General features: G+C 40.4%; 1 protein-coding gene across 1 annotated transcript in view; it reads left to right on the top strand.

The window, feature by feature from the left end:
- CTSS (cathepsin S) overlaps positions 1–13,376 on the top strand; it is a 149,170-nt gene that overhangs the window by 76,049 nt on the left and 59,745 nt on the right. Inside the window, exons 4-5 of the mRNA XM_053705485.1 lie at positions 5,673–5,834; positions 12,541–12,765. Coding sequence (XP_053561460.1) covers positions 5,673–5,834; positions 12,541–12,765 — 387 coding nt within the window. The remainder of the gene's footprint in view (positions 1–5,672; positions 5,835–12,540; positions 12,766–13,376) is intronic.

Here is a 13,376-nt window from a genome sequence, read left to right as displayed (position 1 = left end):
GCATCTGAAATAAATGAGTTAGCTAACTTAAGGGTTCTAAGTTTGAGTGTAATCTCATCTAGTGTAGATGATTCAAGTGTCTCTTCCAGAGACTCAAACCAAAATGCTGCTGCAGCCGTGACAGGCGCAATACATGCAAGAGGTTGCAATATAAAACCTTGTTGAACAAACATTTTCTTAAGGTAACCCTCTAACTTTTTATCCATTGGATCTGAAAAGGCACAGCTATCCTCCACCGGGATAGTGGTACGCTTAGCTAAAGTAGAAACTGCTCCCTCCACCTTAGGGACCGTTTGCCATAAGTCCCGTGTGGTGGCGTCTATTGGAAACATTTTTCTAAATATCGGAGGAGGTGAGAACGGCACACCGGGCCTATCCCACTCCTTAGTAACAATTTCAGTAAGTCTCTTAGGTATAGGAAAAACATCAGTACTCGCCGGTACCGCAAAATATTTATCCAACCTACACATTTTCTCTGGTATTGCAACTGTGTTACAATCATTCAGAGCCGCTAACACCTCCCCTAGTAATACACGGAGGTTTTCCAGCTTAAATTTAAAATTTGAAATATCTGAATCCAATCTGTTTGGATCAGAACCGTCACCCACAGAATGAAGTTCTCCGTCCTCATGTTCTGCCGCCTGTGACGCAGTGTCTGACATGGCCCTAATATTATCAGCGCACTCTGTTCTCACCCCAGAGTGATCACGCTTGCCTCTAAGTTCTGGTAATTTAGCCAAAACTTCAGTCATAACAGTAGCCATATCCTGTAATGTGATTTGAAATGGCCGTCCAGATGTACTCGGCGCTACAATATCACGCACCTCCCGAGCGGGAGATGCAGGTACTGACACGTGAGGCGAGTTAGTCGGAATAACTCTCCCCTCGTTGTCTGGTGAAATATGTTCAATTTGTACAGATTGACTTTTATTTAAAGTAGCATCAATACAGTTAGTACATAAATTTCTATTGGGCTCCACTTTGGCATTAGCACATATAGTACATGTATCTTCCTCTGAATCAGACATGTTTAACACACTAGCAATTAACTAGCAACTTGGAAATGCTTTTTCAAGTAATTTACAATAATATGAAAACGAACTGTGCCTATAAGAAGCACAGAAAAATTATGACAGTTGGAAATAATTAAGTTATAGCATCAAAACTTTGTAAGAAATATACAATTTTAGCAAAGGATTGTTCCCATTAGCAAAGGCTAACTAACCCTGGCAGCAGAAAAAATACACAAATAAACGTTTTTTATCACAGTCAACTACACTCTTCACAGCTCTGCTGTGATGATTACCTCCCTCAAAAAAGGCCCCTCCCCCTCACACATAACAGTGAGAGAGATCAGTGAACTGCTTTAAATTAAACAAAACTATTGCCAAGTGGAAAAAATAGTGCCCAAAATATTTTTTCACCCAGTACCTCAGAGAAATAAACGTTTTTACATGCCAGCAAAAAAACGTTTAACCTCAATAAATTAATTGTTATTAAAAACCTATTGCAAGTCCCTGCAAAATAGGTTAAGTCTATGCATACAGTATAAATCCAGTGAAGTACCATTCCCCAGAATACTGAAGTGTAAAATATACATACTTGACAGCCTGATACCAGCTACATCTACTGCATTTAAGGCTGAGTTTACATTATAACGGTATGGCAGGATTTTCTCATCAATTCCATGTCAGAAAATAACAAACTGCTACATACCTCTTTGCAGATTAATCTGCCCGCTGTCCCCTGATCTGAAGTTTACCTCTCCTCAGATGGCCGAGAAACAGCAATATGATCTTAACTACTCCGGCTAAAATCATAGAAAAAACTGAGGTAGATTCTTCTTCAAATTCTACCAGAGAATGAATAACACACTCCGGTGCTATTATAAAATAACAAACTTTTGATTGAAGGTAATAAACTAATTAAATCACCACAGTCCTCTCACACATCCTATCTATTCGTTGGGTGCAAGAGAATGACTGGAGGTGACGTAGAGGGGAGGAGCTATATGGCAGCTCTGCTGGGTGAATCCTCTTGCACTTCCTGTAGGGGAGGAGATAATATCCCAGAAGTAATGATGACCCGTGGACTGACCACACTTAACAGGAGAAAACAACTTATTAAGCAAAATTATCAATTTCCTTATATGACAGTTTCAGGAATGGGAAATAAATTTAAATAGCATAGCCCTCTGACATAGAAAAATGCAAGAGGCAAATGGAAATGGGGTGTTAAAATAATGAAAATATTTGGCGGCAAGTAAGACGCACAACGTAACTGAATTTTTTTGGCGCTAAGAACATCCGGAAATGACACACTCGCGTCACTAGCCACGCAACCTTGTGCAAGGAACTTGGCGTCAACTACGACCCCGGAAATGACGAACTTCTGTCAACGGACGTACTGTCACGCCAAAAAATTCCCGCGCCAAGAATGACACAATAAAGTTTGGCATTTGGCGCCCCCGCAGGCCTAACTTTGCCCCCAATTTGAAAAGAAAAAAGCAGTCAATTTGTTTATTATGTTTATTTTCCCCAAATATGAAACTGACAGTCTGCAAAAAGGAAATACATGAACCTGGCTCATGGCAAATATAAGTACAATACATATATTTAGAACTTTATATTAATGCATAAAGTGCCAAAACATAGCTGAGATGTCTTAAGTAATAAAAACATACTTACTGAAAGACACCCATCCACATATAGCAGATAGCCAAACCAGTACTGAAACAGTTATCAGTAGAGGTAATGGTATATGAGAGTATATCGTCGATCTGAAAAGGGAGGTAGGAGATGAATCTCTACGACCGATAACAGAGAACCTATGAAATAGACCCCTATTAGGGAAATCATCATATTCAATAAGTGATACTGCCTTCACGTCCCTCTGACATTCGCTCTACTCTGAGAGGAATCGGGCTTCAAAATGCTGAGAAGCGCATATCAATGTAGAAATCTTAGCACAAACTTACTTCACCACCTCCATAGGAGGCAAAGTTTGTAAAACTGAATTGTGGGTGTGGTGAGGGGTGTATTTATAGGCATTTTGAGGTTTGGGAAACTTTGCCCCTCCTGGTAGGATTGTATATCCCATACATCACTAGCTCACAGACTTGCCAATTACATGAAAGAAAATACATTGTAGAGTACAGTTACACTCACAATAACACTATCTAATAAAAATTATTTTAAAAAATGCATACGTTACTAAGAGATCAAACATATGAGGTATCAGGTGTTAGAAAAAAAAGGCAAGCAAAGGGCTTTAAGATAGCAATACATACATACACGTCTAAATATATATATGTTTATATGTGTGTATATATGTATTTACAGACATATATACACATAAATTCATATGTATACATGCATTATGGGTCCTTTGCAGTTAAGTAGCTGAAAACAAGCAAAATCATATTTATGCAATATTCATATGTAATATAGTGTTTAACTGTGTATTTACTGTAAATGTTTTCACATTCCACTCTTCTTCACACAGGGGAATATGTTCTAAGTAATTTAAATAGATATTTATATATATATATATATATATATATATATATGTATACCTATATATAATCACAGTGTTATCCCTAGTGCACGACCCCACTGACTTTCTTGACCACCCGGCTAAAATTTTAGCCAATATTAAGCTAAAATTAATCAGTATTAAAAATGTTAAATTTTTATCGCACAAATTATCATTAAAGTGAAGGTCAATTTTCATCAATGAGTGCCCGGTTTTTAAAAATACTTTTAAAAACAGGGGCACTTTCATTGATGAAAATTAACATTGCACTGGATTTGAAGAAATACTTACCTTTTAGTCCTGCAAAACCGGATCGACGATCCCCCTCCTTCTTCCTGCTGTAGACCACAGCAATGATGAAACTGGCTTCCTCCAATCACAGCCAGGCATCCGAGCTGGATGCTCTATGGTGCAAGCCATGATTGGAGGAAGCCGGTTTTCGTCATTTCTGACATCAGTACAGAGGAACTGAGGCTGAGATCGGCGATACGGTTTTGCAGGACTAAAAGGTAAGTATTTCTTCAAATCCAGTGCAATGTTAATTTTCATCAATGAAAGTGCCCCTGTTTTTAAAAGTATTTTTAAAAACCGGGCACTCATTGATGAAAATTGGCCTTCACTTTAACTACATTTATGTTAAATTATGCAATTAATTTGTGCTATGGATAGCTGAATATGATAGAATATTAGAGAAAATATTAAACTGCCCCTACCCCGCTACTTCAAAATGTCACTCTGACAACATTTTCTGTGGAGGTATAGATATATATTTAAAAAAAACAAAAAAAAACCATCAGACACACACACACACACATATATATATATATATATATATATATATATATATATATATACATACTGTATATATATATATGTATATATATAATATATATATATATTTAAGAATAAATAGAGCATTTTCTGCTATGTGAAGAACATTGGAATGTGAAATATTAATATTTCATGTCAGGTTAGCGCACTTGGTTAAACATGATCACATTTGAGAGTGTCATGATTCTGGCCTCTTTAACAGGATGAAGCCCAATGGCAGGTTTAGCCGGATTACATAGCAATAATCTGGAGGTCAAATATATACAATAGTCCTGTTTATTTGGAGACAGTTACATAGGCAAATAGTAAGTAATGTCCTGAAATAGTTTATACTGGGAAACAGGTATAAATAAGCAAGGACAGTAGTGCCCACTTCTGGACTAAGCAAAGGTGACTGCCCGCTTCAGGGCTAAGAAAAGGTGAGTGTCACTTCTGAGCCAAGCAAAAGAAGAGAGTGCTCGCTTTTGGCCTAAACAAAGGGATACCAAGGTGCTGAATAAAGGCTGCTAGCAGCAGAAGACAAAGTCAGCGCTGGAGACAGGATAAACACATAGGCACAGCAGGCAATAAGGTAATGGAGATAGGAAACTGCAACAGGAAAGTCCAAGCAATAGTAGAAACTCTACTAAATGCAGAGACAAGGTCAGAAAAACCCAACATTTAAAGGATATCCAACTTAGGCAAGGTCAAAGGAAGGAAATCCAGCAACAAACAGGAAGCAGGAACAGCCAAGACTCTAATGCAAAAGAAAAGGCATAAGCTGCCTAATATGTAGTCAGAGAGCACTTCCCTGATTGGCTAGCATCCAGAGAAGGTGGAGCTGAGAGACAAACCCTGCAAGTAAACATCTTCCAGTGGCACAGACAGCACAAGCTTGCATTTTAGTACAAACAGAGCTTCTGGGATCCCTACAGTGCCTTATGAGATCCTGAGAGATCCACATTTTACTCTCCATTGAAGTCTATAGGGGTATACGTTAAAGAGGTTGCAATATTCTAAATTCCCCTTTTTATGCACGTCGGGTTAGCGTTTGTGCACAAACTTTTTACTTTCAACTTGTAATATGTGCATTATCGACACACGCAAAAAGCTTACTTCTGGCGAAGTTAACGTGTTAGTGGGAGCACTGATTTATGCTCCACTTGTAATCTAGCCCTTAAAATGGGAACATCTCCCTGTGCATTATTTGCCCTTTAGTTACCAGGTAAACTAATTATACATTGGGTATTTGCTTGTGTCCGTTTAAAAGAATGATGCTGTGTACATACTGTAAACTTTCCATTCTTTCTCTGTCATCTTTTAACTAGACTAGTGAAGAAGTGATGTCTAAGTTAACCGGCTTACAAGTACCTCCGCTCAGTGAACGTAAAAGGTTTGGCAATCAGTGGAACAGTACTAGCTACAAAAACAATGTGCCAGACTCTTTAGATTGGAGGGAAAAAGGTTGTGTCACTGAAGTAAAATACCAGGTAAGGAAATGCCAACACTAAACTGAAAAACTAAATGTAAGTCTTCATAAATGCCTAGATTAGAAGTTGAGTGCAATTGGTTGCGTAGGGTGCATTATCTTGTACCAGTACCAGCTCTAAGAATAGAGCACAATACAGTATTACAAGTGGATTGTAAACAGGTTAACCAGAGAATCTCAACACCACTGTCAATTTTTAGAGTGTCCTATGCTTTTAATATGTGTGCAAATTTTTTGGGATATATATATATATATGTGTGTGTATATACATGCGCATACAAACATAATTTTATATGTATATATATATATATATATATATATATATATATATATATATATATATACACACACATACATACATACATACATACACACACACACACACACACACACATATATATATACACACACACACACACACACACACACAGCCGGTCCCAAGCAGTTTGGCTAAAGGAAGGTTTATATAAAATAATGCTCCCAGTGGGGGGCTGTGACATAATAAAATATTAATTTTCCATTGTTCTCTCCAAGTATTGGCGTTTGAGTAAAAAGTGATAAATAAGATAAGGAATACTTTGCATAAATAATTAGACAGATAAATTAACTAGGTCTGCGCTAAAAACAAGCTCAGCCAAATTAATTGGGCTGTGGTTTAATTTAGCAATAACAGATATTTTATATACCAAAAAAATTTAAAGGAGAAATCCCCATACATTTAAACTTTGTATCTGGTATAACAAGTAATTGAAAACACATTAAGAAGAAAGCTATAGTACGCTGTCCCTTTAAATTCAAACATGTCAGCGCCCATTACCTTATAGAAACTAAGTGGAATTTAGCAAATCAACAGTTTTAAATTACAGGGACAGGGGACAAAATAAATAATGCAATTATATTGCAATTTTTCTGTAAAGAGACAGTAAAGTAAAAATGAAACTTTCATGATTAAAACAGAGCATACAAATTCAAACAAGTTTAATTCTCTTGGTATCTTTTATTGAAAAACATATATAGGTAGGCTCAGGAAGAGCAATGCACTACTGGGAGTTATCTGATTGGTGGCTGCACATATATTCCTCTGGTCATTGGCTCATCCAATGTGTTCAGCTAGTTCCCAGCCCAGAGGCAGAACTTTTTTCACTTTCTGCGATGAGATTTTTTTAGTGAAAATTTTTCTGCAGGTCATTTTTAAATTAAAATTAATTTTAAATTAGGCAGTTACACTAAAGCACCAGTTCAATTGCAACATGTTAGTTAAATGGAGAATAAGCAATATTTAAAGTTTTATAATATAGTGCAGTAGTTGAAAATTGCATTGCAAATTAGCTGCAGACATAGTCTAACATAGAAGTAGTAATACAAAGGTGCATTATTCATACAAATGTCTTCATGGCTCACCACAGCAGTGCAGTGTTGTTGACTTTAACTGAATCACCATGGCCTCTTCATGTCATGCATACCCCCCCTGCATATCAATATCACCATGGTCTCTTCATGCATACCCCCTGCATATCAATATCACCATGGTCTCTTCATGCATACCCCCTGCATATCAATATCACCCTGGTCTCTTCATGTCATGCATACACCCCCTGCATATCAATATCACCATGGTCTCTTCATGTCATGCATACACCCCCTGCATATCAATATCACCATGGTCTCTTCATGCATACCCCCTGCATATCAATATCACCATGGTCTCTTCATGCATACCCCCCTGCATATCAATACCACCATGGTCTCTTCATGCATACACCCCCTGCATATCAATATCACCATGGTCTCTTCATGCATACCCCCTGCATATCAATATCACCATGGTCTCTTCATGCATACCCCCTGCATATCAATATCACCCTGGTCTCTTCATGTCATGCATACACCCCCTGCATATCAATATCACCATGGTCTCTTCATGTCATGCATACACCCCCTGCATATCAATATCACCATGGTCTCTTCATGCATACCCCCTGCATATCAATATCACCATGGTCTCTTCATGCATACCCCCTGCATATCAATATCACCATGGTCTCTTCATGCATACCCCCCTGCATATCAATATCACCATGGTCTCTTCATGCATACCCCCTGCATATCAATATCACCATGGTCTCTTCATGCATACCCCCCGCATATCAATATCACCATGGTCTCTTCATGCATACCCCCTGCATATCAATATCACCATGGTCTCTTCATGCATACCCCCCTGCATATCAATATCACCATGGTCTCTTCATGCATACCCCCCTGCATATCAATATCACCATGGTCTCTTCATGCATACCCCCCTGCATATCAATATCACCCTGGTCTCTTCATGCATACCCCCCCTGCATATCAATATCACCATGGTCTCTTCATGCATACCCCCCCTGCATATCAATATCACCATGGTCTCTTCATGCATACGCCCCCTGCATATCAATATCACCATGGTCTCTTCATGTCATGCATACCCCCCCTGCATATCAATATCACCATGGTCTCTTCATGCATACCCCCCTGCATATCAATATCACCATGGTCTCTTCATGCATACCCCCCTGCATATCAATATCACCATGGTCTCTTCATGCATACCCCCCTGCATATCAATATCACCATGGTCTCTTCATGCATACCCCCCTGCATATCAATATCACCATGGTCTCTTCATGCATACCCCCCTGCATATCAATATCACCATGGTCTCTTCATGCATACCCCCTGCATATCAATATCACCATGGTCTCTTCATGCATACCCCCTGCATATCAATATCACCATGGTCTCTTCATGCATACCCCCTGCATATCAATATCACCATGGTCTCTTCATGCATACCCCCCTGCATATCAATATCACCATGGTCTCTTCATGCATACCCCCCTGCATATCAATATCACCATGGTCTCTTCATGCATACCCCCCCTGCATATCAATATCACCCTGGTCTCTTCATGCATACCCCCCCTGCATATCAATATCACCCTGGTCTCTTCATGCATACCCCCCCTGCATATCAATATCACCATGGTCTCTTCATGCATACGCCCCCTGCATATCAATATCACCATGGTCTCTTCATGTCATGCATACCCCCCCTGCATATCAATATCACCATGGTCTCTTCATGCATACCCCCCTGCATATCAATATCACCATGGTCTCTTCATGCATACCCCCCTGCATATCAATATCACCATGGTCTCTTCATGCATACCCCCCTGCATATCAATATCACCATGGTCTCTTCATGCATACCCCCCCTGCATATCAATATCACCATGGTCTCTCATGTCATGCATACCCCCCCCCCCTGCATATCAATATCACCATGGTCTCTTCATGTCATGCATACCCCCCCTGCATATCAATATCACCATGGTCTCTTCATGCATACCCCCTGCATATCAATATCACCATGGTCTCTTCATGCATACCCCCCTGCATATCAATATCACCATGGTCTCTTCATGCATACCCCCCTGCATATCAATATCACCATGGTCTCTTCATGCATACCCCCCTGCATATCAATATCACCCTGGTCTCTTCATGCATACCCCCCTGCATATCAATATCACCATGGTCTCTTCATGCATACCCCCCCTGCATATCAATATCACCATGGTCTCTTCATGCATACCCCCCTGCATATCAATATCACCATGGTCTCTTCATGCATACCCCCCTGCATATCAATATCACCATGGTCTCTTCATGCATACCCCCCTGCATATCAATATCACCATGGTCTCTTCATGCATAACCCCCCTGCATATCAATATCACCATGGTCTCTTCATGCATACCCCCCTGCATATCAATATCACCATGGTCTCTTCATGCATACCCCCCTGCATATAAATATCACCATGGTCTCTTCATGCATACCCCCCCCTGCATATAAATATCACCATGGTCTCTTCATGCATACCCCCCTGCATATCAATATCACCATGGTCTCTTCATGCATACCCCCCTGCATATAAATATCACCATGGTCTCTTCATGCATACCCCCCTGCATATAAATATCACCATGGTCTCTTCATGCATACCCCCCTGCATATCAATATCACCATGGTCTCTTCATGCATAACCCCCCTGCATATCAATATCACCATGGTCTCTTCATGCATACCACCCCTGCATATCATATTACCCTGGTCTCTCTCTTCATGCATTGCATACCCCCCTGCATATCAATATATATCACCATGGTCTCTTCATAAATACCCCCCCTGCATATCATATCACCCTAGTCTCTCTCTTCATGCATTGCATACCCCCCTGCATATCAATATATATCACCATGGTCTCTTCATGGATACCCCCCCTGCATATCAATATATATCACCATGGTCTCTTCATGCATACCCCCCCGCATATCAATATATATCACCATGGTCTCTTCATGGATACCCCCCCTGCATATCAATATATATCACCATGGTCTCTTCATGCATACCCCCCCTGCATATCATATCACCCTAGTCTCTCTCTTCATGCATTGCATACCCCCCTGCATATAAATATCACCATGGTCTCTTCATGCATACCCCCCCTGCATATGAATATCACCATGGTCTCTTCATGCATACCCCCCTCATATCAATATCATATCACCATGGTCTCTTCATGCATACCCTCCCTGCATATCATATCACCCTGGTCTCTCTCTTCATGCATTGCATACCCCCCCTGCATATCAATATATATCACCATGGTCTCTTCATGCATACCCCCCTGCATATCAATATATATCACCATGGTCTCTTCATGCATACCCCCCTGCATATCAATATATATCACCATGGTCTCTTCATGCATACCCACCCTGCATATCATATCACCCTAGTCTCTCTCTTCATGCATTGCATACCCCCCCTGCAGATCAATATATATCACCATGGTCTCTTCATGCATACCCCCCCAGCATATCATATCACCCTAGTCTCTCTCTTCATGCATTGCATACCCCCCCCTGCATATCAATATCATATCACCATGGTCTCTTCATGCATACCCCCCTGCATATAAATATCACCATGGTCTCTTCATGCATACCCCCCCTGCATATCAATATCATATCACCATGGTCTCTTCATGCATACCCCCCTGCACATCATATCACCCTGGTCTCTCTCTTCATGCATTGCATACCCCCCCTGCATATCAATATATATCACCATGGTCTCTTCATAAATACCCCCCCTGTATATCAATGTCATATCACCATGGTCTCTTCATGCATACCCCCCCTGCATATCATATCACCCTAGTCTCTCTCTTCATGCATTGCATACCCCCCTGCATATCAATATATATCACCATGGTCTCTTCATGCATACCCCCCTGCATAATATCACATCACCATGGTCTCTTCATTCATACCCCCCCCCTGCATATCATATCACCCTGGTCTCTCTCTTCATGCATTGCATACCCCCACTGCATATCAATATCATAGATATCACCATGGTCTCTTCATGCATACCCCCCTGCATCTCACATGTACATGCATGCTTTCAAAACAGACCTCGGAACGGCAATATTACAAAATGACATTCTTGAAAAGCCAGAAATGAAAACCAGAATTTGTTATTGCCGTTCCGAAGCCTGTTTTGAAAGCACGCAGTACATGTGAGATGTGACACTGAGAAGTGCCTCCCTTTCATCCCCAGCCTGAGCCTCTTAACATATATTATTATATTAACTACATGCGTGCCTGCCTGCCCCAGACTGTCCACTCAGTACAGACAGAGTATGCTTAAAATAAATGGTATTCCGAATCCTCTAACACTCCCTGCTCTCCTCCTCTCTCTGTAGGAGGGACACAGAGTGCTCAGTTCCCTCATCTGCTTTATTTGTTGGGAAGTTTAGGAGCCTGTCCTGTCTTTGGGCTGTGCTCACAAGTCCGGAGGGGGATCCCTCAGTTTTGAGGATGCTGGGGCCCCCGAATCAATTTCCCCCGACAGATCCCTCCTAACTGGCAGCCCTAAAACTGGCTTCAGTTGCAACAAAATGGTACTGCAGCTTAAATTATTATTAAATTATTATTTTTAACTACGTGTCTGCCTGCCCCAGTGCCCACTCAGTGAAAATACGATTCAATCAACACACTAATCAATAATAATACAGAATTAGTGCACTCACTGCTCAAGTCAACACCAACCACAGAGTTTCAAACAACTGCTGCAGTAATAGAAAAGCTAGTACACTTACCTCGCAGTTGCAGACAGTCACAGAGTTCTGGCGGGTAAAAGTAACATTAATATTGCATCTAAATTGTATCAATTTCAGGAGCAGAGCAGCCTTTAGCCAATAATTGCAAAGTACTGCACTAAAAATTTGCCGGTTGTCAACTTGAAAGCACTGCAGGCCAGGAAAAAAAAAAATCCTGTTGAAGAAAATTCTATGCTTAACGGACCTGGCCGTTCTTTTTCTGCAGGCAGGCTCCAGTTTCTGCGATGAGATCGCAGATCACAGTATGTTCTGCCTTGGGGGTTCCCATTAGTGCATTGCTGCTCCTTCAAAACAAAAGATACCAAGAGAAAGAAGTAAATTTTATAAGTAAATTAAAAAAGTTGTTACCCCTTTAACTACACACAATAAAACATTTTATATTACCATCTCATACTGTTTAATATCCATTTAAATGCATTCCCCATTTCTGTAATGGTCTCAATGTTCTCTTTGTTTCTTCTAGGGTGGGTGCGGTTCTTGTTGGGCGTTCAGTGCTGTAGGTGCGTTGGAAGGACAGCTACAACTAAAAACAGGGAAACTAGTCTCTCTTAGCCCACAAAACCTTGTAGATTGCTCATCAAAATATGGAAACCATGGTTGCGGTGGTGGCTTTATGACAAGAGCATTCCAATATGTTATTGACAACAAGGGCATTGATTCTGACAGCTCGTATCCTTATCATGGCATGGTGAGTTATTATTATCTACACATTTAAATTTGTGTCCATTATCTAACAGGAAAATATTACAATTACCATTAACATAAAAAGCATTGCTATGATTTAAAAAACATAGTTTAGGATGAATTTCAGATCAATCAAGTTCTTACTCAAACAAGGAAAATCTGTGAAATTCCCGGTTTAATTTCATTTCACTACCAGCTCTGCATCCATTCTCACAAACAGATGTTGTGTGCAAACTAAGGCCTAGATTTAGAGTTTGGCGTTAGCCGTCAAAACCAGCGTTAGAGGCTCCTAACGCTGGTTTTGGGCTACCGCTGGTATTTAGAGTCGTGTAGGTAAGGGTCTAACGCTCACTTTCCAGACGCGACTTTTCCATACCGCAGATCACCCTTACGTCAATTGCGTATCCTATCTTTTCAATGGGATCTTTCTAACGCCGGTATTTAGAGTCGTGGCTGAAGTGAGCATTAGAAATCTAACGAAAAAACTCCAGCCGCAGCAAAAAGTCAGGAGTTAAGAGCTTTCTGGGCTAACGCCTGTTCATAAAGCTCTTAACGACTGTGCTCTAAAGTACACTAACACCCATAAACTACCTATGTACCCCTAAACCGAGGCCC

This window comes from Bombina bombina, chromosome 1 (assembly GCF_027579735.1).
Source record: "Bombina bombina isolate aBomBom1 chromosome 1, aBomBom1.pri, whole genome shotgun sequence".
Classification (NCBI taxonomy): Eukaryota; Metazoa; Chordata; class Amphibia; order Anura; family Bombinatoridae; genus Bombina; species Bombina bombina.
This window is presented reverse-complemented; position numbering and strand designations above follow the sequence as displayed.